Source organism: Arvicanthis niloticus, chromosome 11, assembly GCF_011762505.2.
Source record: "Arvicanthis niloticus isolate mArvNil1 chromosome 11, mArvNil1.pat.X, whole genome shotgun sequence".
Taxonomy (NCBI): domain Eukaryota; kingdom Metazoa; phylum Chordata; class Mammalia; order Rodentia; family Muridae; genus Arvicanthis; species Arvicanthis niloticus.
In genome coordinates this window covers 64,833,898-64,860,833 of record NC_047668.1, presented here as the reverse complement: position 1 = coordinate 64,860,833, position 26,936 = coordinate 64,833,898, and the positions used below count along the sequence as shown (strand labels likewise).

Here is a 26,936-nt window from a genome sequence, read left to right as displayed (position 1 = left end):
AGCCCCGCATTGCTAGGTGGGGTAGGTAGGACAGGGAGAGGCGGGAACACGAGGGTAAGCACGAGGGTCCCGGGTGCGGGCGGAGTCCCATTGTTCTCCTGCTCCGTGCGGATAGCAACACTCCGGGATCCCCCTCTTTAAAGGGAGAACCCCGCCACTTTTCTTTGTGCCCGAGGAAGCCCCAGCCGGCTTTGCCTCTGAGAGAAGCCACACCGGTGGGACTGGGAGGTGACAGTGGGTGCCCTTTGTCTTCCAAGAGCCCGCAGCCTCGCCAGCAGTCCTGCGAGTCTGGGGGTGTGGGGAGGTGGGGAGGTGGGGGACAGGTACAGCGGAGGGAGGATCCGGGTCCGCCCGCACCCTTCTCCCCTCCCTGCCCTGGCCTCGCAGCCCCGCCCCGCCCCGGGCCCCGCCCCATCCCGGGCCCCGCCCCGCTCCCCGGCGACCCCGCCCTCGGCAGGTTGAGGCGGCGCGTCGGGCAGCCGCGCGCACAGCGTTGCGGGCGCTTCTAACTGCCGCTGCGAGCACAGCCACGGGGCGCTCGCCGGCAACCCAGTTCCGCAGCCGCGGCCTCCCGGGAGACGCCGCGCACAGTCCCCGGAGCAGATTCTGCGGTGAACCGTCGCCGTCCCTCCGATTCTGCGCGCACCGGCGAGGAGTGTGTGCGCCCTCGGGAGGCGACCCGGGCCGACGCCCGGCCCCGGGGCAGAAGCAAGGAGCCTTGGAGACTGCTGCTGAGTGTGTAGCCCAGGCTGCCTCTCCACCTGTAAGTCTGTCCGACCCTCAACCTAAGCCCCTTCCAGCTAGTGCAGATGGTGGCCTTGTAAGACTTAGAGGGTGCGAGGATAATCTAGAGCACCGCCTTCTGGAGCTGATGTCCAGAGGATCAAAGGGGACATCATGCTTGATGTCCGGGAGGGGGGATCAGGACGCGGAGCTCTGCCATCGGTGCCTACTTCTTTAGGGTGGGGCTGCAGGCAGCAAGGCCCCCTCCGGGCCATTGACAGCCATTCTGGGCGCGTGTTGAGTCTTTCTATCAGAACAAACCATACTGGGCTACCGCGCCCCTCTAATTGTGTGTTTGCACCGGCGCGGCCGGCGCGTGTGAGTGCACCGCGCAGCCTGGCAGTCTCTGCACTGACAGAGGCAGCGCATTGTAGCTGAGGCTCCAACCTGCAGATCTGGCAGATGGAAAAAAATTTTTTTTCTTCTTGACTGCGGTTTCTGAACAACTGAAGCGTTTACAAGATCTTTACAACCACCACCACCACCACCACCTCCTCCTCCTCCTCCTCCTCCTCCTCCTCCTCCTCCTCCTCCTCCTCCTCTTCCTCCTCTTCCTCCTCTTTCTCCTCCTTCTCCTCCTCCTCCTCCTTCTCCTGCTCTTCTTCCTCCTCTTCTTTTTCCTTCTTAGTATCTTGACACAGCCATTCGAGGACGAATGGATCTGGCCAGTCATTTTTTTCTTTATGAATTATTATACTCCACCCCCCTCTCGCCTTTGGGAGGGAAGGCATGTGTTTCATCTTATAAATAGAAAGTAGCATATTTTTTTGGCAGGACCTGCTTTATACTGCACCGTCTAGGAGAGGTCAGTTTAAAAATAAATACGCACTTGAATGTTACATTACCGAGCCGGCTGTGGCTGGGACAAGCTGCGAGGACAGCAGCATCAAAGCTTGGTGCACATCTGTGTTGAAAGGAGTAAAAGCCCCAGAGTGCAGCCCAGGCTGACAGTCAAGTAATTACATTTTGTTTTTTTTTTTTTAAAAAAAAAAAGCGAGGGAATTAAAACGAGGGTGGGAAGAGGAATATCAGGCGGGGACTGGAACATGAATCTTTGCAGCCTTGGTGCATTTTTGGAGAGCAGGCTGCTGATGTGTGTAGTGTGTAGGGGGCTCTGGGGAGGGAACTGATGTATGTGTTAGGGAGACAAAGATTCCTTCTGCTTCTTCCTCACCCTGGCAGCTTGTAGCCCTCACAATATACTCGAGTTCTGGGAGGGGGTGGAGGAGGGGTGCTGCCTTGAAAATATTAGGAGGGTAGCAGATGTCCCTGCTTTAATAGCAGACCCGGACTTGGGAACTTCCCCTTAACATCACAGGGAGGAATAAGCCTCCCCAGGAAGCAGCCAGGATGCCCCAGGGGTATCCCAAAGTCCATTAAAAGACTCCCATAATGGTCTGACTTATAAAAGATCTTTCAACTAACAACTGAGCTAGGGAGTACAACTTCTGGGCAGCTGTAGACGTCTCCACTGTGATTTGATGGGCAGTTTAGATGCAAGTATACACAAACACCTTTTTCAGAATGAAGGACTCAGACATAAGGTGGTTGTGAAACGTCTGGCAATGTAACGTGTGAGATAAAGGATAAGATGGATATTCAAGGAATGGTTGGCAGTCCATCTGGAAGTGCCTAGGTTTCCAATAGGCCTGGCCCATGGGGAAGACCCGGCTACTAGCCCCTGGGCTACCAGCCCCTGAGCTCACAGATGATGTTTGGAGGAGAACTTTGGAAGCCTTCTGGGTCTGTGGCAGTTTCTGTTTCCAGCCATCTCATCTGCTAGAGATTTGCATTCTGAATTCCATGATTGGAACATGGTGCTGAGGCTGTGGCAGCCCCTGAAGACATGAAGTAAGATGAGGTCTCTCCCACCCCCCCTAATCTGAGCCCTGAAATTCTGCCTCATATCTTAAGGGGACCTAGAGAGGCAGCTAGAGTAAAGCACTTACTGTACATTTTCTTTTTTGCTTTTTATTGTGAATTTAAATGTGGTCCAAGATGCATAGAAAGCTATAACCATGATTGCAGAGCGGCTCCCAGAGCCAGTTGGTCCTGTCTGCTCTCCAGTTTCCCCTTTAATGTGGTGTTTTGTTTTATGTCTGACATGTTCACAAAAGCTGCCTTTTCCATTTATAAATTTTCTGCTATTCAACATTATTGGGGATAAAGCCTCTTTAACCTATATCACACTAAGGTTCTTAACCAAGCCATCAAAGTTTCACAGGTCCTTTGCTCACTAGATATAGCATTTAGCCAATGGGTGGCAATACAATTCCTGACCTAAAAGCCCCTAGAAAAACTGTGCCAATTTATTATTATTATTATTATTATTATTATTATTACTACGACGACGACGACGACAACGACGACTACTACCCTTGTTTCAGTTTGATTTCATAGAGGCTCAGCCTAGTTTATTTCTAACTAGAATCCCACTGACCTATTTTTCTTTTCATTGAGTAAGAACCTAAAAATTGTATTTTAAAATACACTGTTTCCCAGAGAACAAGTTAAGCCATTTGAGACTAGTAGATTCAACCAGGCCAATAAAAAAAATAAAATCTCTTAAGATTTCAGAGAATTCTAATGGACATCAAAAGTAATTCTACCACAAAGCCTGTCCTCAGTGCTAAGCTGAGTACTCTCCTCAGTGCCTACGTTAACCTCTTCACTGCTAAACAATCACTCTATGAAAGAAGGTATGTCAGTGCCTACACTTTACAGGTGTAATAACCGAAGACAGACTAGTGATGTAGTTTGCCCAAGGTTAGACAGAACATACCTAAATGTGGGTGTGCCTGAGTGCCCAATTCTACGTGGAAGTCTGCCTTTTTGGGTTAAAGAATTGAGAAAGCCTGACATTATTACCATGGGGTAAGACCACCTAGACACATTGCCTGGCTCTGACATATATCACTTGTGCAATAGTGGACAAATGATTTGACTTGTGTGATTGTCTCATTTAATATCCACAGCTAATCTTTTAGATAGATGGTATGGTACTTCTCTTCCAGACAAGAGCTTAGACTCTTGAGTTCTGTAACTTGGTCAAGGTTACACAGCTAAGTAAGTGGCAGGGCACAGTTTGAACTCAGGTGTATCTGACCTAGTTGTGAATGCCACGCCTCCATTGTCTGGGTGATGGTTATGAGAGTAATCATATTAAATATGATTACTGTATGGCTTTGGCCTCTGGAGAGGAACTCATCCTGCATTCCTCTAGCTCACCATATCACCTCCCAGAGGAAGGCGACAGTAATTGTCAGCCTGAGGGAAGACAGCTTGAATTACTTAATTATTAAGGGTGGTTGGTTCAGTCTTGTATATGGCGACCTTGTGCTTCTATAGTAAAACTATCGTGAAACTTCTGGAGTTGGTCTGAACAGTTTATAGCATAAACAAAGAGATTCACTAGGGGCAAATGTGGAACTCAGAAAAGAGAAAGCCATGCCCCAGCTGGGGACAAGGCACTCCAGTATCCAGGAATGAACACAGCCTCTATGTGGGCGTGTCCTTGGATCAGTCAGAGGTAATAGGACTGAATAACCATGTTTGGTATGTCATTACATCCATGGGGCCTGCCTTGCAGCCCCTGGCACCCAGTGGATATTCAGTGCCTGTTGGGTGGTGATACTGCCCTGATAATTCCAGGGAAGTTAGGAACTACAGGAGGTTAGGCAGAAAGGCCCTGAACTCTGTCCTTGGCAGAAGGGGGCCCGTGAGAGTGGTGCACATGCCCTGGGCAGCGCTAGATAAATGTCTGGTGTGAAAGATAGCATGGAGAAGCCTTATAGGCTAGAGCGCCCTTGCCCAGGATGATCTGCCTGGCCTCTGCTTCCCGTCAGCTGTGAAGTCCCAGTTTCATCCCAGGACAGGCTCTGGAAATGACTGAGGTTTGCTTCACAACTAAGGGGACAGCTGTTGGAATTGGGGCTGCCCAACCTGATTTGGAATTTTCTCTTTTCCTGCCTGTTTCCTTTAAAGATGACAAAACAAAACAACATCCTGCAAACTAAATTAAGTAACCAGCCGCATCTACAACAATTAGCAATCAGCCACGGAATTTCTTCCCCCTTTGGCCTTGATGCACTTCAGTGACAACTTTTACAGAGTGGGGTGCCAGACTAAGTGTGCCATTGTGGAAAAGCAGCTTTTGAATACAACCTTAGAGCTTTCTAGTAGGAAACAGACATTAAAACGGTGGCTGTCTTGTGGTTTTGTTTCTGACCTTGAACTCCCCATCCATCTGTCTCAGCATCCCGAGTGCTGGAACTATATACAAATGCCACCATACCCACAGTGCACCTCCACCACCCCCTTCCTAAGTAGCCAGACTATGGAAGCCGATGAGTCTCAGTCGGTCTCTGGTCATTAGTGCCTGCCTAAATGGCCCTCACAAGAGACCTCAAGAGGAGGACATTTTTAAAACCAAAGGTTTTAGTGGTTTGGAAGCTGTTTGTGTGTTTCAGAAAGTTAGGACTGGCCTAGCCTTTGGCTCTTAAGCAATATTAAGTGGTCACATCCTGTAGTGACCCAGTGGGATTGATACCTAAAGCATTCCTGAAGACTCAGAAAGACCAGGAAAGGCAACCGCAGGAAGTCAGTTTGATGATGTCCCAGCCCCCTTCCTGCACAGCTTTGCAGAGTACCCACTATACCCCCAGGCAGTGACTCCCAGTGGAGAGAGCTTCTACTGCCTCGTCTCAGATTGTTTTGCCCTCACAATGGCTGCAGGACTACTGTGGTAGAAAACTCACTCTGGAAGCACCAAGCCACAGTTGCACAGATGACTTGTGTGTTGTGTGCCTTGCAGCCTGCTGAGCTGAAGGCGGTAGATGCTGGAGGAACTCAGTAGTGGTTCTGCTTGGGACCAGGCAGAGGTAGCAAGGACTGATCTGAAAACACAGGTTGGCAGCTTGACATGGATCCGTATGGTTGTGATTCAGGCCTCTGGAAGCCTGTTTCTCATCTCTAACAGGATTTGGTGTTTGATGAGTTCAGATCATCCCTAGCTCTAGATTTCAATAAACCAGTATCCATGTGACCTATCCTGCTAACAATAAAGAGGGGCCTTGGGCTGGAGAACAGTCCTGTAGTTCTCTAAGGAGCCAGAGCAGGCTGGAAGGCAGGAACTTCAAAGACAGGCTTCTGTTTGGACAGCTTACACATTTGGGAATCTGTCTTGTTCTGGTGACATCCTGAAGGTCATATTTATAGATACATGGCTCCCTTCGGGCAGGTCCTAGCACTAAACTGCATGTGGTGTTGTCACTTTTAGATGTCTTCAGAATAAAATGTCTTCTAGTCATGCTGAGTTGGGGTGTAATGGTAAGATTAGCTCATGTTCAAGCTGGAGGCTTTTATCCTGGATTCTTCATGAAGGACTCTTTAATCCAGTGGCTCACGTGGGGAGAGGTGATTGCTGCCACCAGCCTGGTGGGGAACCTGGTGGGTGTTGTGTATGGAGTAAAACAGGGATTGCTTCATGCTCAGTTTTGTCTTGGGCAGGAAGTTTGACTTTTGGAGCCGCATCGTTTGGAAGACTTTATACTTTAATCAATTAGGTGTCCAGATCCTAAAGCCTAAAAGAAATAAAGAAATAAAGTTGGAAGAAACTTCTGTGATGGCTATTTTTGGTGGTCATCCTTACTGTATCTGGAATTAGCTAAAACTCAAGCAGCTGAGTACACCTGTAACAGATTTATGTCGCTAAGTAATTTGAAATGGAAATTCCCATTTCTAATGCAGATCTTGAGAGGTGAGGAGATACACCTTTAATCTGGGGTGCCCCTTCTGATGACAATCTGTGAAAAGGACTTGGAAGGAGGAAGCTTGCCCTCTTTGTCCTTTTGCCATCACTGGCATGGGAGCCTACTTCTTCAGGAGTCTGGCTTATCCTGAAGACCAGCTGAGACATCAGCCCTGTGCACTGAACAACTCCTACTGGATTGATTCTTGCACCTTCCATTGGTAGACAGCCGTTGTTGGACTGGCTACATAACAGCTTGTAGATCATTCCAATGAATCCCTATATAGTCCTTCTATATGTTCTGATCCTCTAGAGAACCCAGACTAAAGCAGCTTCCGATGATGAGTTTCCAAAGCCCACCTGTGCAGCTCTGCTCTTTCAGAGTCACTATTTCTAATATCTACCTTTCTCTTGGATTGGGGCTCATTGCCTTCCAGTCACTTGCCAGGCACTTCATGCCCCAAGAAGATGCCCACAATTCTATTTAGAGTTTGCAGAGGAGGAAACTCAAGTCTCAAGAGGAAGTCACTGGCACCGATTAGCACTGTGACACCAAGAAGGGGGACAGAAATGCTATGAGCTGGTAGAAAGTATTGAGAAGAGCACTGGCTTGGAGAGCACCGTATAACATGGGGTCTCCAGATCGGTTCCAACACAGCAGGGTATGGAGAAAGGTCTGGTTGGGGTCTGTGCAAGGGAGCTTCCAGCTTTCTCCACTGGCACTTCAGCTCACAAGCTTGTGGTAAGCTAAGATGCCCAGGTCTGTTTTCATAAGAGCTGCCAGCCACATCCTGCCTCCTTCTGCACTTATGTGATTACATAATGAGCTTTAACCCAAATGCAGGACTTCCTACTTATTCGCTTGATTCTTATTGACTTCATCCTGCCCCTACTGAAGTCCTACAAGGTAATTCTACACCCTGGTCTATCAGGGGCACATGGAGGGGTCCCTGTGGGTCCCCTGCTGTCTAGAGAGAAATACTGCTGCTCTGTCCGTCAAGTCATTGTTCTAACATCAGGGCCCTCCTCAGGCTTTGCCAAAGTCAGTGTCATACGTAATCTTCCCACCTAGCAGCTCTCTCCAAAGAAGCAAAGGAATCAAGGTGCTGAGTGGACTATAGGGCCTGCTTGGCCATATTTCTTCAATGCAAAGATCTCAATTGCACTACAAATAGATGCCACAATTGACAAGGAATCTTATCCTCTTTTGAAAATAATTTGACTATAATTTTTTCAAAGGCTCTGCACAGTGACCAAATGGAGACAAGTATTTGCTGGGCCTTAGGACATTCCATCCTCTGTAAGCCTCGAGAAAGCTGTTCTCAAATGAAGTGGAGTCCTCTCTGTGGCTGTCACAGGCCCCACCCAGGCTTCCTTTTGCTATAGGATGCCCACTGTGGTTTCCTGATATTTCCTCATATGCTTTTAGGTCACATGAGCCAAGTTCTCTTGAACTCACTTCCACTTGAGAGGAGAGGTCAGCAGAGTGGGCTCATCGCTTCTCCCAAATCGTACTGTTTAAGTTGAACTTGAGTGTAATCAGAAGAGTTGAATGGCAGGTGGCTTTAACTTAAGACACTTGTCTGTACTTTGTAGGCATGGGTAGAAGCCATTTCCCCTTTAAATAACATTCACAAATATATACTCTCTTTAGTTCCTTCTATGAGTAAAATAATTCATTCTCATAGATGACAGCCTAATTGGGTTTGGGGTAATATTCAAGGAAGCAGTAACTAAAATACACTGTGATGGTTGGTAGATGTCAGATTCACACAGGATGCTAAGGAGCTCCAGAGGCCTTGGCAACAGGAAGAAAAGCTAAAGCTGCCGGGCTGGGCAGTTCCTTGGTTTGCCTGTGTGGTCATGTGCCGTCCTATCTCCAGGCTGAAAGGGTGGGCCTGCCTCTAAAGGATTTTAGGATTATGGGTAGGATTCTAGGCAAGACGATAAAGAGGAAGAGAGGCAAATGCACAACAGGGCATTTGATCATGGAATGAGGAGACTCATGATAGGACTTTGGACTTGACGAATGAAGCTAGGGAGAGGTTGAGATGACAGCTGGGTTTTGCCATTTACAAAGAAAGAGAAGAAAGAACAGAAGGCCCTCACCATGGGTAGTCAGAGGGAGGGAAGATAGAGTTTCCCAGGAAAGTAAAGGGAGGAACCCCAGAATGCAGGAGAGAAATACAGTGCTTCAAACTCTGAGAAGAGTCACTATTTTGCTTAGTGATTTCAATTTCCAGTCTGAGGCAGAATTATACTTACACTTACTGTGCATAGTGAAATATATAGCTCAGACCCCACACAGCAAGATCAACAGTGTACAAGCCCCAGACTTACCATAAACCACTTTAGTGAGAAAAGAAACACCGACTGTATGCTCGGTTGCTATGGTAATGTCAAAAGTTTCTAAGAACTTACTTTCTGTTTCTTTACCTGTGGACTGGTCTGGTCCATGGACCGCTTTGAGTGGTTCTAGTCTAGACTTAAGTAGGCCAGTGTGAGCTGAAGTTCTACTCCAGAAGTTATCATTAGAAGTGGTAGCTGGAGCCATGTGCAGGGTGTGATAGAAGCATGGGGGCAGACAAGAGCTTTGTAGAGTTGCACGCATCTAAAGCAAGGGTTCAGACATTTCAGTGAGGGGTCTGGTCCTTTGAGGGACACATGTAGTCTCTGCCCAGGTGATTCTGGCTGTGGTGATTCTGCTGCAGTCTCTCAACTTCAGTCTATTGAGGCTCGAGGCCTGATCGCTTTCTTTGAGGGACTGTTTTAGGAATGGGTGTCTGTTCAACAACGGGTTTGCTCTGTGTCCAATGAGGTGCCACTAGCTACTCCTCTCCACCTAAGGTCACAGGATCGAAAATGTCTGTAGACATTTGTTTTGTTACTTGTTGAGGGTGCCTGCCAGGCTCCCCTCTGAGGAGAATTGCTGTGCTGTGGAGAGTACAGAAACAAGTCCCCATTCACTGTGTGTTCCAATAAAACTTTATTTACCAAAGCAGGTAAGGAGCTAGATCTGGCTCACCTATTACAGGCCCTTGATATAATAGATGGGCAGAAAGAGAATAAGAGCTTTTGCAGTGAAATCTGAGGGACTTGTGTTAGCGGCCAGCATGTAAAAAGGCCCAACAGGAGCTCTCATTTAGAGTATCATGACTTACCTTACTCTTTTTGAGATGGGCATAAAAATCACAAAGGCAGAAAACAGGAAAATAACAAATGGCACAAGTTCTACACAGACCTAAGAAGAAAGCCCAGAAGCCAGGCAGCATTGAGGCAGGATTACGTGAGGTGAGTCAGAAAACTTCCTCCCGGAAGGAAATGGCTCTTGAGCAGGTCTCAGAGGATGTTATGAATTGTGTTTGATGGTAAGAAGGTAAGGAAGACATTCCACCTTGGGATACAGAGTTCTTGGTTCCAGAAAGTTAGGAGGGAAGTGTGAATAGCCATGGACAGAGGGAGCCATTGTCCCCAGGGCAGTCGAGCCCTGAGATCCCTCACGGTCACATGCATGTGCTTCCTCTGGGAAGAGAAATAACAACACGGGATATTTTCTAGGAACAGAATGTTTGTTTGTTTGTTTGTTTTCCCTTGAGGCCCAGAGGTATTCTTGTTGCTTTAAATTTTTAATCTTTTGACTTTAACCAACCACAAAGTCAAATTCCTTTTGATATTGTGTTGCATAATAGCAGAATTAGCAAGAAGCTGTGGTGTGTCAGAAAGGTGACTGTGTGGGACCCTTTTCGTCCACTGTGGGTGTCTGGCAAAGTCAGGTTGGTGTCTGCTGCCCATTGCTATTACAGTTACAGTCTCTGCACATCCTTTTCTCTGGTGCTGTTGGACTTTAGGAGCAATCATTTTGATTGGTACGTATCATGTTATTCAGTTGATGGAACAGATGTGTCAGAAATTCTGGCTCCTACTGATTGACCTGAAACATGGGCTTAATGTGTCCTAGGTGGTGTGTCCTAAGTATTTCATGAGTGCTTACCTGGCCCACAGCAAGCACATATCTATCAGCCATTACATGTATAAATTCTTTAAAGAGCAAGGCATTTCAGATTTGCCTCATCTACAGAGTCAGTTTGCACTGTGAGTTGGTTTCTTGGAGCCAATCAACCTGTCTCCTGTGACAGAAAATCGAACTGGCTATTTCAAAATTTGAAGTTTACTGTGTGCTTTGTGATTGATATAGGAGGCAAGCCCACTTTGGGCTCATAGAAGAATTCCAACCTAGTTAGAGCTTTGAAAAGCTGAAGGATCTAAAGCAAGGATTCAAATCTTTCCAGTAAAGAGCTTGGTGCTTTGAGGAACACATACAGTCTGCATTCATTCAGATATGTGTATATAATATAGACAAGCATGTAGTTAACAGAGGGAGTCTCCTGTACAAATGGTCAGCAGTGAAATGGCCACATAGCCAGAGCAGATGTGATGCAGAGAAACCTGTGGTTTTAGCCCATTCAGAGAGCATGGGTGATTATAATCAGCCCTAACAAGATACCAGGATAACTCGGAAATCCCCAATCTGTCCCTTTTGAGACCACAATGGAGAAACAGAGTATTCGGAATGTCCAATTTGAGAATGGATCATAACAGCAAAGGAGTAGCGACATCCTCTCTTCAGGCCTCTGAAGAGTCCATAGTCTGAATTTCTAGGTTCCCACTGTCAGATCTGGAGTTCCACACAAGCAACTGCCGATGTAAATGTTAGCAGGCTTTGTTCCGCTTTACTGTTTGAGCATCTAGGCAGTCTTGGGAGATCCTGGCTTTTGGCAAGAATTGGAAAGACTGAACAGTGCTGTAAACAAGAGGGTCAAAATATTTCTGTATTGATACTGTCTTTGTATGGTCGCAGACGAAGTTGGATCCATTAGTTACGGAGCATGTGAGAAGTTCACAGTGATGTCCTTGTTGGACTCCTACCCATCAGTCCTTGAGGGCCTGCTGGGTGCTTCTGGCAAGCACGGAGGCTAAGTCTCAGTAAAACCAGTCATGCAAAATGAACCAGGCATGAGAGAACTTGCCCTCGGCCTACCTTGTTAATAACTGTTAGGAATCAATGTCCATATAGTCTGCCCTTGTAACTCACGTTCATAAGGGGAAAAAAATGCCCTAATGGGCTCTCTTCATAAGTGTTGGAACCTTGGGAGGTAGGCGTCCTGTCATTTAGTTTTGCTTTTAAAAATCTTTTAAATAGTGCAATTAAGTTCTGTAAATGTAAGGAGTGTACATAAATTAGTAGTGAGTCTCCCACATGGCATTTGTGGCTCCCTGTATAATTGGGGTTATAAAAGGAAAGTAAATACAGGCTGTTGTTTAATCATAAGTGAGACGTCCATTTATAAATAATTAAAGGTAGGTGTATCAGACTTTCTGAGTAGGTCCATAAAATAGAGCCTGCTCAGGCTGGTGAGGATTTGCAGGCCCGAGCTCCGCAGCTGGGAACTTTGGACTCATAGAAGTTCACAGTTTTGCAAGAGGCAAAACTGCCCTCAGTTTAAGAACCATGGGCAGAAGATAAGACTCTAAAGATAGAAAAGGCATCTTATCTTCGGATGGGTGGAGTAGAACAGCCTAGAAATATGGAAAACATGCCCTGGGAGATGCTGTGGCAGGGTAGTTTACTGGCCTTGTTCTACCCCCTTTAAGTTCATTGTTAAATGTTTAATATCAAAATTCTTCTGTGAATTATTTTTTTTTTCCCATAGAGGAGCACCCTTGCCCCTGCCAGAGTTGCAAAAGGACTGGCGTACGGAGTGCTTGGTGATGATGTTTAAGTTTCCTGATAGCAAAGGTTGTCTAGTCATTAGCAAGTGAAAGCATAGCTGTGTTTGAACAGAAAGCCTTTTCAGGGACAAGTCTGTGGACCTGTTTATAGGGGAGTGTGAAATGGAGCCAGGGAAATAGATGAGTGTATCCCCTGTAAAAGGCTTCCATGCACCCAGGGGGAGGCTCCAGATTCTGGCTTCTGCTGCGAGGCCCTCATTCTGTGGAGTGTGCATTGCCTCTCTCTAGCTCCCTCGGCCCCCATCCCATCTTTCAAGAATTCTGATTCTCTAGTTCCTCCCTAGAGGAAAGTCAAACTCCGTGTCCTTGTCTCCTCCTCTCTTCTTCATTACAATGAAATGAATCCTTCAGATGACTAAAGATTAGTGTCCCATTAGTTTTCTTTTAGACCTTTCTTTCACCTTACTTGGTTGCCCTCCAGTTGCCCTCCGCAGGACATGTAGAAACACATTCCAGGTAGCCTTTATCCCTTCCAAAGAGTACAGTCCAGGGACCAGCACAGTTTAGGAGTCTGAATGCCATGGAGGGACGAGAAGTTACTATTTTATCCTCCTGGATGGTCACAGAGAAACATGCAGAAGATGCTCTGGGCCAGGAGCAAGGTGGAGGCAGGTGGTCATTCCATCGTGTCTCCTTAAGACTGTTCGTTTACACAGGAAAGAGTAACAATATATATTTTTTGTTTGTTAATGTGCAAATGGTGCTGCTGCTGCTGGGTGCTAAGGGAGGGCTCCGTGGTGACTGCTGGGGCAAAAGGGAGAGAGGGTCGAATCTGGAGCTGGGGATGTAGCTTAGTGATTCAGTGCCTGGTCATTTGCCAAGCTCTGGGTTCCATCCCCAGTAGAGACTTGGGGGGCAGTGGTGGGGAAAGAAGGTTGAGTTGTGTGTCCTTGAATGATGTGAGCATGGCTCTTTCTGACTTCTAAGTCAGAAAGGGGAAGTTGAATTCCAACTCACTTCCTACAAGTAGAGGAGAGGAAAAGAAGCAGGGGTCCCTCAGGAAGGCATCATCCTCAGCTCACACAGCCTGCCCTTGTTTTCTCATGTGTGTTTTGAATTAACATTGCAACCTGTTTTGCAGGATGCAGGGCATTTTTTTTTTTTTTTTTTGTATCCTTCTCCCAACCAAGAATTAATCTAAAAATAATTAGCAGATAAACCAAGCATTCCTTTCTTAAAATAAATGGATTTTCCCTCAAAATTTCAACCTCTTTGTTCTTTTCAGAACCTAGTAAGTTGCCAGAACACTCACTTCTGAGCAATCCAGGAACTGATTTTTCAGTCAGTAATTTGTTATTTTTTATAACCCCCTTGTCCTTGCTGTGTGCTTACTTATTTTGGTATGTGTATTATTAGTCAGAATTCTCTAGTCACAGAACTTATGGAATGAATCTCTCTCTCTCTCTCTCTCTCTCTCTCTCTCTCTCTCTCTCTCTCTCTCTCTCACGTTCTCACACACTCTCTCTCCCCCCACTCTCCATATATATAAATATATGATTTATTGGAATGACTTACAGGCTGCAGTCCAGACAATCCAACAATGGTAGCTGTAAATAGAAAGTCTAAGGATCTAGTGGTTGTTCAGTGCCACAGGCTGAGGTTTCAGCTGATGTTCTTTATATGTGGAATCCCAAAGAGATAGGGTCCGATGCCAGGAAAGGAAGGATGTGCTAGCAAGGCGAGGGCAAGCAGGCAAAGATAGCTTCCTTCTTCTGTGTCCTTATATAGACTTCTAGCAGAAGGTGTAGTCCAGACTAAAGCTATGTCTTCTTACCTCAAGATTGGATTAAAGGTGTGTGTCTTCCAGCCTCAAAGATCTGAACTAGAAGTGGATTCACTCACTGTAAACCAAGCAGGAAATCTCTCACAGATGTACCCTCCATTTCTGGATTGTCGCTCATTCCAGATATAGTCAGGTTGACAACCAAAAATAGCCATGACAGTATGTTTAGAATTATTTTGTTTGCCAAAGGAATGACGGAAGAAATAGATGGTAAGACCATCATCTTAAGTGAGGAAGCAAGCTGGATATGGCGACTCTTGCTTGTAATCTCAATGCTTGGGAGGCTAAGGCAGGAGGATACCCTCAAGTTTGAGGCCTGCCTGGGCTACATAGTTCTAGGACAGTTTAGGCTATACAGTGAGACTCTGTTTCCATAAATCAAAAAGAAATTAGATAAAAGGAAAGAAAACAAAACTGAGTGTATTGATATATACCTGTGACCTGAGCAGGATGGAAGCTAAAGCCTTAATTATGAAACCCTCTCATCCCTACTCCCACCAAAGATCAGTAGTGAAGAAATGGTCCAGTTTTCCCCATAATTAAGATGTTATTGTTTTGGGTTTTTGTTTTTAATCATCTGCTTATATGCTTAATGTAGTCACAAGTAAATAAAATTCCTACATTGATACAGGGATGACAGCCCAGCCATCTGCCTTCCCTATCAGAGGTGTGGCTTTCACACCCCCTAAGGTCTTACTCTGTGTCTTGACATCTTGGGTTTCTCACAGGTACCTGCAAGTAGGAGCATGTCCATCAGAAGCTGGGTAGTCTGTCTCCTTGGGAGAGGATGCCGAATGGCTGCCTGGGAGCTCGGCCCCTTCTGTTTGTTTGCTTTCTAAGGAGTATAACTTCCCAGATGAGTGTTACCAGCTCTCCTCTTCATTTCTGTCCTGGGAAGGAAAACCACAATCTGCAGTCATGAAGACTTCAGATCTCAGAGTCAAGGCATGGGTTTTTGAGAAAGGTCTGTGCATAGAAACCTTCCTTTCTGTCTTTAAAAGATCCAGGATAATAGTGAACATACACAAATGCTAAAGAGAGGACACACTGGAGCTTGAACAGAGAACTCTTGATCACAGGAAATGGGTGAAGATGCAGGATGGCCCAGTGTCAGTGACCAGCACCCTCTGTGCCTAGATGCCCTAGAGTCCATGATGGTGGTAGAGTCCTGACTGAATCACTGTAATAAACACTCATCCTGTGACACCTGGATTTTGCCAGATTGAAGTACCTCGTGCAAAATCAGCTCTCTAATACATTGTCTGAGCCATACACATTGAGTTCTATTTTTATTACTCAAATAGCCAATTGATTCAGTGGTTCAGAACACTGACATCACAAAGGATGAGCATGGCTGTCTCCTTTTCACCTTTGTCCTTTCCCGTTCACTTTGGCTGTCTGAGGACAGTCACCATTGTTAGTTTCTTGTGCATCGTATTGATGTGTTTTATAGATGTACAAGCCGACATACTTAGATTTACACACTTCACTTCTGCACCTACCTTTTCTTCCTTTGAACATGTGCATCCCTGGGCTCTTTCCCTGTGGCCGAATTAAACATTTCATTCTTTCTTAGATGTAAATACTACTAATTTGGGAGGCTGTATCGTCTGTACACATCTTCTGAAGGTAGACAACTAGACTGTTCCCAGCTCTTGGCTATTAGACATGTGTGATTGGATACCCTGTAAACAGTGTCTCCTATATCTTTAAGTGGACTATGCCCCTATATGTAGAATCTGGGTCCAAGGGCATATGACTCGCTAGTAGGAAAGACATCATCCAGCTGCCCTGCATGGAAGCTACTGTTCACACTCCTATTGTCATGGATACAGAAGCTCTTCTCTTTCTTCTGCTCTGCGTGCATTTGTATTTCCAACAGACTCTGGAATGCACCCCCTTGGTAACTTGGGAGATAACTAAATTCCCAGAGACTGTACTTACTCTCTAAATGGCTTACCACCTCATACAAGGAACCTAGTCTATTGGTTGAGTGTGTCATTCTTGGGTCTAATATGTGGTCTTTTCAGGCTGACTCAATGTCTGGGCCACAGTAGTGTCTATTTGTAAATGGGGACATTTAACATTCTAGCAGGAGCCGCTTGGGTTCTTGTGACTGAGAGAGCATTGTGGGAATGCAGAGGCTCTCATAAAAATGCTGTCATATTCGATTCTAGCTGCTGGGGACACACATACCTTTTCCAGGACCTGCCACTTCTTACTAGGGAAGACTTTAGCTGTCTATAAGCAATCCAAAGAGCCAAGAGCCTGGAAAGGGAAAATGGACCTACCAGCCAATAAGCAGGAATTTCACAAATCCTGGGAGAGGAGAGGATGGGGTCAGAATTACCGGGTGCTGCCCAGCACTGTATATGCCAACTCCTTTACATGAGAGAGCTGATGGTTTTGCCCAATAATTCCCCCTCTTAAAAATCAAACCAGCCTCCCATTGTCTTTGGCAGCTGCGAGGCCTGACACATGGTGTTGGTCATCTTACTCTCTGCTGCTTCTGTAGATTCCTCACAGCCCCCTCTGTAGCATGTAGTCTTACTCGACTGCCTTAGCTCTGGGGCTGCCCGTGCTACCTTCCCTCACCTGGCATCCCTTTTGCTCTACCCACCTTTAGCTCTGGGGTCTGACCGAGCTACCCTTGTCTTTTTCCCTCTTATCTCTGGTCTCTGTCTTAGTGCCACCAATATAAACCCCAGCCTTTACTAAGCCAAAGGAACCTCCAGCTGAAAGCCCACAATCCTGTAGCCAGGCAGGGGCTGCTCTAAGAGGCCCAGGCAGGAAGCCTTGGTACTGAACATTCCTCCCTCAGATAGGAGCAAGTGTGCCTTGTCTTTCCTCATTTGTACAACCCCCCATTCTCCTTCCCTTACACAACAGATGTGAGTGGCCCTGCCAGAGACAGAGAACTACACTCTGGTATTGGAATGCCCTGCCCTGGATACTTCTTGGCATTACATACCCCCGCAGACCTCAGGCACACATCAGTGGCAAGCCTTGAATATTTTCCAAGACAGCTGCCATCCTGGCCCTGTTGATAATCTGCCCCAGGAAGTGGTTCTTCCCAGGGCTTGCCTACCATCTCCTGAGACAGGAAAGTATCATTGGGGTCCTAGGAAGGGGGTATGTGTTGTGTACCTATATGGCAAGGAAACTGGTGTTTATTAGGACTACCAAGGCTTCAGCTTTTCCTGTTTGTTTTGTGAGATAGGATCTCAAGTATCACAGAATGGCCTTGAACTAGCCCAGGGTACCCTTGAAGTCAGGATACTCCTGTCTCCACCTCTCCAGTGCTGACATTGCAGGAATTCACTACCACTCCATCTACGTAGTCTTACCTTTTGTTACTGAGACAAGACGCAAATCAAAGGTAACTAAGAATGTTGGGACCTGAGGTCCTATTATGTTTGCTGGCTCTGTGGTCTTGGCAGGAACAAACCTGTTGACCTGGGCCTTCTCCTCACACACAAAGCCAAGTGGGGCTGCGTGTCTCCTACTCTCCTTCTCTGCCTTCTCAGGCCTGGCTGGCTGGACAGTATGCTTCCCACACAGTAGGCTGTTACCTTTGCCAGTGGGTGGTACATACAGCCTAGCTCTTGTCACCTGTCACTGCTGAGTGAGTTTAAAACTCTTGCTGAAAGGAAAGAAATCTGGAACAGATGGAGAGACCTCCAGCTGCTGCCAAGCAAGTGTGACTGTCTTCATGCCACTGTCTGACCTAGTCCCAAGAGTATTGTCAGTCCCAGTGTCAGAGGACTGGTCAGGGTGGGGCAGGAGAAGCAGGGTGAGAGATTTCAGAAGAGTCATGTGAGTTTAGCCTCTCTGTATCAGCTCTTGGGGTTGGTGGAATGATGGGGGATTTTCAGGTTAGTTTTTCATCAGCAAGGGAAGTACTGATACTCCTCCTGGACCTTCTTCCTCACAGCTGTCACTTATGCCTGCGTCAAATACTATCTACAGGGAAGATGCTTTGGTTTTAACATTGTACCTGCATTGGTACCCACTTATTAAGTCATGGTTTCTGTGGGTACCTGGCCAGGGCTTAGAACCTGGGCCACACTAGGATGTGACCAAGGTTCCAGCCAGAACTATGTGTGTTATCAGAGACTAGATGGGGCAAATCGATTTCTACTTCAAAGCCAGAAAGGGAGCTTGCTCAGGTGCATGGACACCTGTGAGGTCAGGTGCATGGACACCTGTGAGGTCAGGTACATGGACACCTGTGAGGTCAGGTGCATGGACACCTGTGAGGTCAGGTACATGGACACCTGTGAGGTCAGGTGCATGTCAGGTGTGAGCACCTCTACACATAGTTTTCTTTTCGCCCCCTCTCTATACCCCCTCCCTTCCTTTGTTCTCCTTTTCTTTTTCTCCTTTCTACTCTTCAGCTCAGATGGGGTCTTCTATAATGTAACCTAACCAGGGAGTGACTGCTGCCATATTTCCCTGGGTAGAAGCAAGTCACAGTTGGATCTGCAAAGGCTTTAACACCAGGAGGCGGGAAGGCTTACTTTAGAACCTCACCTCCCAGAGACAAGGCGATGCACCTTATCAGTGATGATCTCAGGGACAGCTCAACTTATACATGGTCACAGTGTGTCTTGAAATGGAACAGTTCTTTTTCTTTCATGCCAGAATACCAGTTCATGCTGGAGTCCTCGACAGATGGCTCAGTGTTTTCTCTACCACACCTGGATTCCAGCTGCAGCTCTTCTCTATCCTACCAGAGTGTTGGCGCCCCTCCCCCATCCTTAGTCTTATTCCCCCATTTGTAAGAATGCATTCTAGTGAGGTGTTCTTGAGTCCTTATATACTAGCATCACTTACTAAATGTTAATTTCCAGCCTCCTTTAGGGCTAGTCATTTAATTTCGTTTGTGTGCAGAACTCAACAATAAATCACTGTCAGTCTTGTTAGTGTGCATTCAAAGCAAAGAGATATAATTTTAAACAGACCCAGTTGGTGCTATGTTGATGGCAGGTCTTTCATATTGTGTGTGTATGAGTACCTGCACATATGTAGTGTACCACATACATGCATGCCTACTACCCACGGAGGTCAGAAGAACACATCAGATCCCCTGGAGTTGCAGGCAGTTGTAAACCCCAATGTGGGTGCTGGGAACTTAACCCAGGTTCCCTATAAGAACAGCAAATTCTTCTAACCACTGAGCTATGTCTCTAGTCCCTTGACATCAGTTTTGAGAAGAGAAGGAGGTGAAAATCTCAGGTGTGTTCAGAAAGCCATGTCCGTAGCTATGTTTAAAGAGTACTGATGCTTAGCCTAGGGCCTAAGTACCTCAACTAAGAATCAAGGATTTGTTAGTGAACCCCTGCTGAGGCTAAAGTTCTTATCCCAGTTAGTAGTAGGAAGTTGGGCTTTAGATGGGAGCTGGCCTTGCCATTGTTTCCAGGCACTGGAATAATATTCTGGGGGAATGGCAGGCCTGAGAGGACTCTAAAGGCGGGCGATCACAACCTGCTCTGGTTTCTTTTCCAGGTTTCTCCTTGCTGTAGAAGGGACTGGATAATGTAACTGGCTCTCCAGAAAGACCCACGTGGCCCTGCACTGAGCAAGATCTCTCAGACCGTCACATTTTAGATCCACTTTGAGAAGAAATGATGTGACAATTCTTACCAAAAAGGACTTTTTGGAAGTGTGGGATACCCGTGAAGAAGGTCACCCTTTTCCTGGTCTGTGAAATAGACATTCTCAGATTCCAAGATGCCAGCCAAGACCCCAATTTACCTGAAAGCGGCCAACAACAAGAAGGGAAAGAAATTTAAACTGAGGGACATTCTGTCCCCTGATATGATCAGTCCTCCCTTGGGGGACTTTCGTCACACTATTCACATCGGCAAAGAGGGCCAGCATGATGTCTTTGGAGATATTTCCTTTCTTCAAGGGAACTATGAGCTCTTGCCTGGAAACCAAGAGAAAGGACTCTCTGGCCAGTTCCCGGGGCATAACGACTTCTTCCGGGCCAACAGCACCTCGGACTCAATGTTCACAGAAACACCCTCCCCAGTGCTCAAAAATGCCATCTCCCTCCCAACAATTGGAGGGTCCCAGGCTCTCATGCTGCCCTTATTGTCACCAGTGACATTTAATTCCAAGCAGGAGTCCTTTGGGCGTCCTAAGTTACCAAGGCTCAGCTGTGAGCCTGTCATGGAAGAGAAAGTTCAGGAGAAAAGTAGTCTGTTAGAGAATGGGACAGTCCACCAGGGAGACACCTCGTGGGGCTCCAGTGGTTCCGCTTCTCAGTCCAGCCAGGGCAGGGACAGCCACTCTTCCAGCCTGTCTGAACAGTACTCCGACTGGCCAGCGGATGACATGTTTGAGCATCCTGCCTCCTCCTGTGAGCTGGTGAAGTCAAAGACTAAATCAGAAGAATCTCTGTCCGACCTGACGGGCTCCCTGCTCTCCCTGCAGTTGGATCTTGGGCCCTCACTTTTGGATGAAGTCCTGAATGTCATGGATAAAAATAAGTAACCAGGAGTCAGCTCTTTTTCTTCGGAGTAAGAGGTACCAAAATAAGCAGAAAAACAAAATATCAACTAACCACAGCTGATGGAAAGAGCTTCTCTGACTGGTTTTTTTTTTTTTTTTTTTTTTTTTTTTTTTGCAGCCATGTGATGCATTTTCTAAAATAACGCTCCTGTTCCTACAAAATATTTTTTTAACCATCATGCCCTGTTTGCAAAAATTTTGAAAACAATAATTTTTAAAAATTAAAAAAAAAAAAAAACAGAAAAAGGAGGAAGTGAGTCAGAGCTCATTCTCAGCAGGCACTGCTGATACACAACCACGCTCAGTTTCGTTTGTTTGTTTGTAGACATGTGCAAGTCCAGGCTGTCAGGAGGGCTAGGTCTGCGGGCCTCTCCAAGGCCATTTACGGCATGTTGTAAGAAGGAAATCAAACTTACTTAGCACCTACACTTTTTTTCTAGACTCTTTTGTATATTGGATCTCTTGGGTTCACCATAGCGAGTTCTCCAGTGTTAAGATTTTACTCTCTTTTCATATTCGAACAACCTTATGGGATTTGGGATTTTTTTTTCCTTGTGGCTCTTATATAACCCTGTATATTATTTCTATGTTGCAAAAGTTTGACTGTCAGCTACATGTGGGTTAAAAACAAGCAAGGTGTTACTGTAACTAAGTTATTTTTAAAGTTGAAATATATTTTTATGTGCCTTTGGCTTTTTATTGCAGAGTCTACGTTTTATACATAATACATCAAGTGTCGTTTGTCTTGTTTCCGTTGGGGCTTCCTTGTAAACTACGTATGTGTATTTGAAAAAACACAAAACCAACCCAACCCTATGCATCTCCTTCCCCCCCCCCGCCCCCTGCTGCTCATGTGTTACTGTATTTCCAATAGGACCACAGTGAATTGTAAGGTGTGGAGGTACAGGGTGATACTTCTGCAGGGACTGGAGGGGAGGTAGGTATTTAAGGTTAGCTCATGCCCACATTACTTGGGAACATCATACCACGCAATAAAGAGTAAATGCTAAAATGAGCATGCTCATTTACAGTCATGAACAGGAACAGAAAAGATTTTAAGACTGTCTAGTAAAAGCCCTTCTAACATGTACCCACTCCTTTAATGTAAGCCAAGAGGTGGCTGCAGTTCTGACTTTTTTAAACATTTGATTCTAGAAATAAGAACGCTTGAGAGAAATGAACATGGGCAAAATTATTTTTGTTGTTGTTATTGTTGGTTTATACAAAGCTCAGTGCTGAGAGAGAGAAGAGAGTGAAGAGAGGAGATAAAGCGGGGAGGGAGAGATCAAGGAGAAAGAGAGGAAAGAAAAAGGAGAGGAAAGAGAGAAGAAAGGGATAGAGGAGAAAGAGATGGGGTGGGGGGAGCTGAGACTATAGGCCTTTGCCACAGGGCCAGCAAAGCCCTTCTTCATGCTTCCCTTCAAGGTTGGCTACAGCATGTTCTTACAAACTCAGTTATCCAAAGGCTTGCTTATAGTGTAGGTCCATCCTGCAGACAAGATTAAGGAAGCTTCAGAGCATCAGTCAAGGTCTCTTCCCCTTTACAAGATGCCCTGAGGATTTTGGTTAAGGAACTCAGAACAGGAAATTGCACACAGATTCCAGCCAAAAACTATATGCTAAAAACAAAAATATCAGGGTACTTAGCTCCTTGTTAATATACAGCCATCAATCTCCGTGGGCCAGCATCACTGTCAGCAAGCACACAGAACACAATTGGTTGAATAGGAAAGAGAATCTGATACCCAAGATACAGCCTCAAGCTAGCAGTTTTTCCTGAAGGCCACTGCAAATATTGTACATTGTGGAATGGTGGAAACCTGTGAGTCCATGAATTAACTTGATAACTATTTTAGAAAATAAAACAAGGAAAGTATACATTATATTTCTAGTTCTCCCGTTGATGCCGAGCTGGGGAGACTGAGTCGTTTTGCTTTGAGCTGTATCACAGTAGAGCAATTCAGGATGCTGCCCTCTCTGCAGTGAGTCTCACCTTTGGGAATTCATACTGACAACCTATCCCCAGGCAAAACCCTCCATTTAGGATTGGTCTCCTAGACTATGAATAGTTAATTACTTTCTCAAGCAACTAAGGTGTATAAATAGGCCACCTTGTCCTTTGCCCTTGATGTAAATATAAAACAACTATCTTGTGTCCCCACCTGCACTCTCAGGCTAGATCCAGTACAATAAGAGAACACTCTGGATGTCACACCACATGGTGAGCCACCTTTCTTTGAGTTGTATGAGACTCGAGAAAGCCGTATGCTGAAAAGTAGCCATACACATTAGCTCATAGTGCTGGCTAAACAATACGCTTGCTTTGTAAGGCAGAAAATGGTCACTGCTAAACTTACTGATGCAATTCAGTCGTTGGATCTGGCACTGCCTAGAGGGTCACTTATTTTATTCTGAAAGCACAGTGGAATCTGTTCTACAGCCATTGTGTTGTGCTACATGCCATGTTTACTGTTAAGATTCTGATAGTGATGACACTTCCAGAAGCTTCTGAATGAAGTCAATAGTCTTTATCCTTTGAAGGTTGGCCAGAAAAAGCAGACTGACACAGGTAATAGAAAACATCTGCCTGAACGGAAGCTGTTGTGTGCAGGGCTGTGGTGCCCATGCGTGGGCGTGGGTCCTGTTGGGCTGAGTTGTAGGTCCTGCACGTCTGCCACAGCTGGGGGCGGGGTGGGGCAAAAGTGCAGGAATTTGACTGAATTCACTCCATGTGGCACCCGGGCAGACGTAGGGCTGTGAGAAGTTGCAGAACTCTGCTCCAGGCGTGGGGAGATGTAAATCTGAGACCCACGGGGGTGGGGATCCCCGAGCAAGAAGGGCATCGACTGGTCTCAGACTCTTGGGCTCCCATGCACCACTGGGAGCCGCGGATGAGTTGAGACTGGGAGCGTACGTGCTGGACTGACCCACAGCCAAGGGAGACGAGGGAGAGAATCTCTGGCATCGCTTCACGGGGTAGAGACTCTCTTGGCTGGGTCATGCTGAAACGGAGAGAGGTCCTAAGCGGGAGATTAGGCAGCAGCTCATTGGTTGGAGGCCCCTCTACAATTCTCCACTGCTGGCCCCAAAGACACGAGGAAGTCCATGGTTTTAAAAGGTTTATTGTCACAGCGGAAAGTGGATGAAGCTGTACCCCATACCCCGTATCGTCAGGGCGGGCCTGAGGTTAAGTATTTTTTGCAAGGAGGAGGGTCTGGGAAGGAATGCTTAATTGGCTACACCCTCTGGCCTTTGGGTATCTCATTAATATGGAGATTTCTTAAGGCTCTGTGGACCCATAGTCATGCCCTCTACCTGTGCTACCTGTGCAACTTGACCTAAGGCCACAAACCTTTCTTTGGGAGGGGCTGTGGATAAGTGAAAGGAACCAGGGCCCAAGAGTAAGGCCAAACTCCTATCGTCCCATTAGGGTCACTGGGGTTCAAAGCAGACTCAACTGGGTACCCCACTCCCTATCACAGCCCACCGCCCCACGGTTGTGCAGTGTAGACTTAATACTATCTTCTGACACTCACAGTGGAGGTAGAGGTACTAGTATCCATCAGAACTAGCAAGCAGAACAAATGAATAGAGTATGGTGTTTGCCATAATAAAATCACTACTGGGGTAGGCCATAGAGTATGCATTGAAGTTTGTTGCCAAAAGGATTACTGTAGAAAAAATCTCTGAGGCTTCTGCAAGGAAATAGTAGGGTGGCTTCATGGAAGAATAGTCTCCAAAGAGGTTCCTCGGGAGACTGGGAAGATTTTCTTAGGGAAAAGGGGCAGACTGGGTGAGAAAAAAAGTCAAGAGCAAACAAAAGGATGTAGCTCTGCACTGACTAGGGTTTCTGTTCAGGACATTCCAGGCACAAGAACTAGGTTTTCGGTGCCCACTTCAAGGCCTGAAGAAAAGGACACCTTGGGATCAACTATGTTGAAGAGCTGGTTGCCAGAGTTAATTGTTATCAAAAGTTGGCCACTATCTTGGATTTTAAAATTCATCCCCAGTCTATAGAAGTTGAACTGAAGGCCTTGACCCCAACCAAACCAAACCAAAAAAAAAAAAAAAAAAATCCATTTTTACCAGATATCACCAAAAAAGAATGTCCATTAGAACTCCAAAGGATGTTGTCTTCATACCCATGGTTAGCCTTGTTTATGAGCAAAACAGGTAAATCCCAAGTGATTCTGGGCAGACAGTTCTACTCCTAAATAATTCTTCCACTGTACAGTGTCTCCCTTTTTGAAGATGGGTGAGGCATTTTCCTTTAGGTGAGGCATCACATTAAACATGGAGTCTCCTGTAATGATTAAGAGTTGATAAAATCTGAAGGTCATCCATAATGAGATGTGAACTTGCATGTTAGATACTGAGTGGAGGAGCACAGGTCCCTAGCAACTGGAGCAAGTCTAAAGTAGAAGAACCAATGAGTTCATTTAATGTATCATTTTGCCTGGGACCAAACAGGAAGGCGAGAGGGCAGCTATAAGAGGGTTATCTGCCACTGGATGTGGCTCTCACCAAAGGAGGTTATGGAAGTTATTGTTGGCTGGTCCCCTCCCTGGTGCTGGAGAAATACATGCAACTCATGATTAAATTTAATTTTAAAATCAACCAAATTTGGTACTTAGCATAAGCTCTTCATGAGTGACAGCATTTCTCTCTTACTACATCTCAAGCCTTCAGGGCATTAAGTCATTGATGCCAAATATCAATGCTTCTGCATCACTATCAGAGGACTCTGCCCTGTCCACCTTTTGGTTTGGTTTTTGCTGGTTTTGCCTGTAAGACAAGCCATTAGGAATGCCCATACCATAGACACACAGATCTTGGGAAAACCTAAAACTATGCTTTAAATATTAGCATTTTTTACAGCAGTAATGCCCAGATGAACTTTAAGAAAAGAAAGAAAAAGAAAGAAAGAAAGAAAGAAAGAAAGAAAGAAAGAAAGAAAGAAATAGAGGGTATTATTAAAACTAGAAGAAGTTAGATTATCTTCTAACCTTTACCTGAGCTGCAGGAAAGTAAAATTGGGATGAGATTAGAAACAAGAAGCCAGCATTTATGGTGCTCAGGCACCAGCCTTTTCACCATAAATGGCTAGAAGAAAGAACAGATGAACGAGATGTTAGATATTAGATTAGCATCCAATAAAATTCTCACAGCTTGACCATAGCCCCTGTGACCAAATAAAGCAGTGTTGTGAGGCGGCACCCTACAGTAACCCCACTGTGTTTTAAAGGGAACAAGTAAAGAATGAGTTTACTGTTATTAAAAATACAGCTGGCTCTCTAGACTTCATAAGGACATTGGCTACCCATCAGCTGTCTCGGATAAATGAGAGGAACCCCAACAAGTGTTTTTATAGTAGAATACAGACAAGACCCCTGAAGGTGAAAATCTGAGGAAAGCAAGACCTTCCCACAGAGCCTCCAACCCTAGGAAATTTCTAACCATAGGTCACCAAAGCATCCACAGTGAAATGGCTTCCAATAGGGGAGAAGATCCACCTTCTACCCAGCGAGGAAGTAGAAGCACATAGGAGGTCTCCTGTCTCCCTACCCTTGAGCATCTTTCATTTTGCCTCTCAAGGGACAATCATCATCAGATCCCTAGGCTCAATCTTGCCCTTGAAACCCAGGGACAGTCTACAGTGAGATCAAAGGACATGATCTGGTTAGGACACAGATCTACAAATCTATCTTTCCAACAAGAGCACCTTGTAGGTTGACTCCACTATTAAAACAAACAAAATCTAGTAAATAATAAAACTACAGTAATCATTAGAGTGCTAAAAATACGAAGTTCTCATTCCTGGAACCTGGGGCTAACTTTATTGGGGAGTCAAGGGAAAGACTTTGACAGGTGTGATTGAACATCTTGAGATAGAGTTATACCAGAATGCCCAAGGAGACCCTAATTGAAATCCCAATGGTATGTATAGCAGACAGATAAAAAGAAAATTGGCCCATAGAAGAGGAAGAGACAAGGTGACCACAGAGGGCAGAAACCAGAGCGATGCATCTACGAGTCAAGGATGTTAACACCCACCAAGAGACGGAAACATGCTCCCACAAACCTCCAGAGAGCACGCTGCCTAGCTGAGAACGCCAGTGCAGAACGGGAAGTACACAGACAGAATTTTGAGATGTATCATCTAAATGTCCAGGTGGCTATTTGGAGTGAGGGCTTAAAAGTTTTAATTAAGGTTGAATATGCTTACAAAAATGGCACCCTAATTGGATAGGACTTATGCCCTAATGCAGAGAGGAAGAGACACCAAGGGAACACACACACACACACACACAC

The 26,936-nt window shown here is 45.9% G+C and overlaps 1 protein-coding gene across 2 annotated transcripts; it reads left to right on the top strand.

Annotated features, from left to right (window-relative positions):
- Positions 1–466: 466 nt before the first annotated feature.
- On the top strand, positions 467–21,323 carry Cdc42ep3 (CDC42 effector protein 3). Of its 2 annotated transcripts, none has more exons than XM_034514583.2 (2): positions 467–763; positions 19,614–21,323. In XM_034514583.2, exon 2 carries the CDS (start codon positions 19,839–19,841, stop codon positions 20,604–20,606), a length of 768 nt encoding a protein of 255 aa, XP_034370474.1. In that variant the 5' UTR covers positions 467–763; positions 19,614–19,838; the 3' UTR covers positions 20,607–21,323. The 2 variants fall into 2 exon arrangements, with proteins under 2 accessions (XP_034370474.1, XP_076798417.1); XM_076942302.1 differs by lacking the exon at positions 467–763 and adding an exon at positions 14,816–15,069.
- The last annotated feature ends 5,613 nt before the right edge of the window (positions 21,324–26,936 follow it).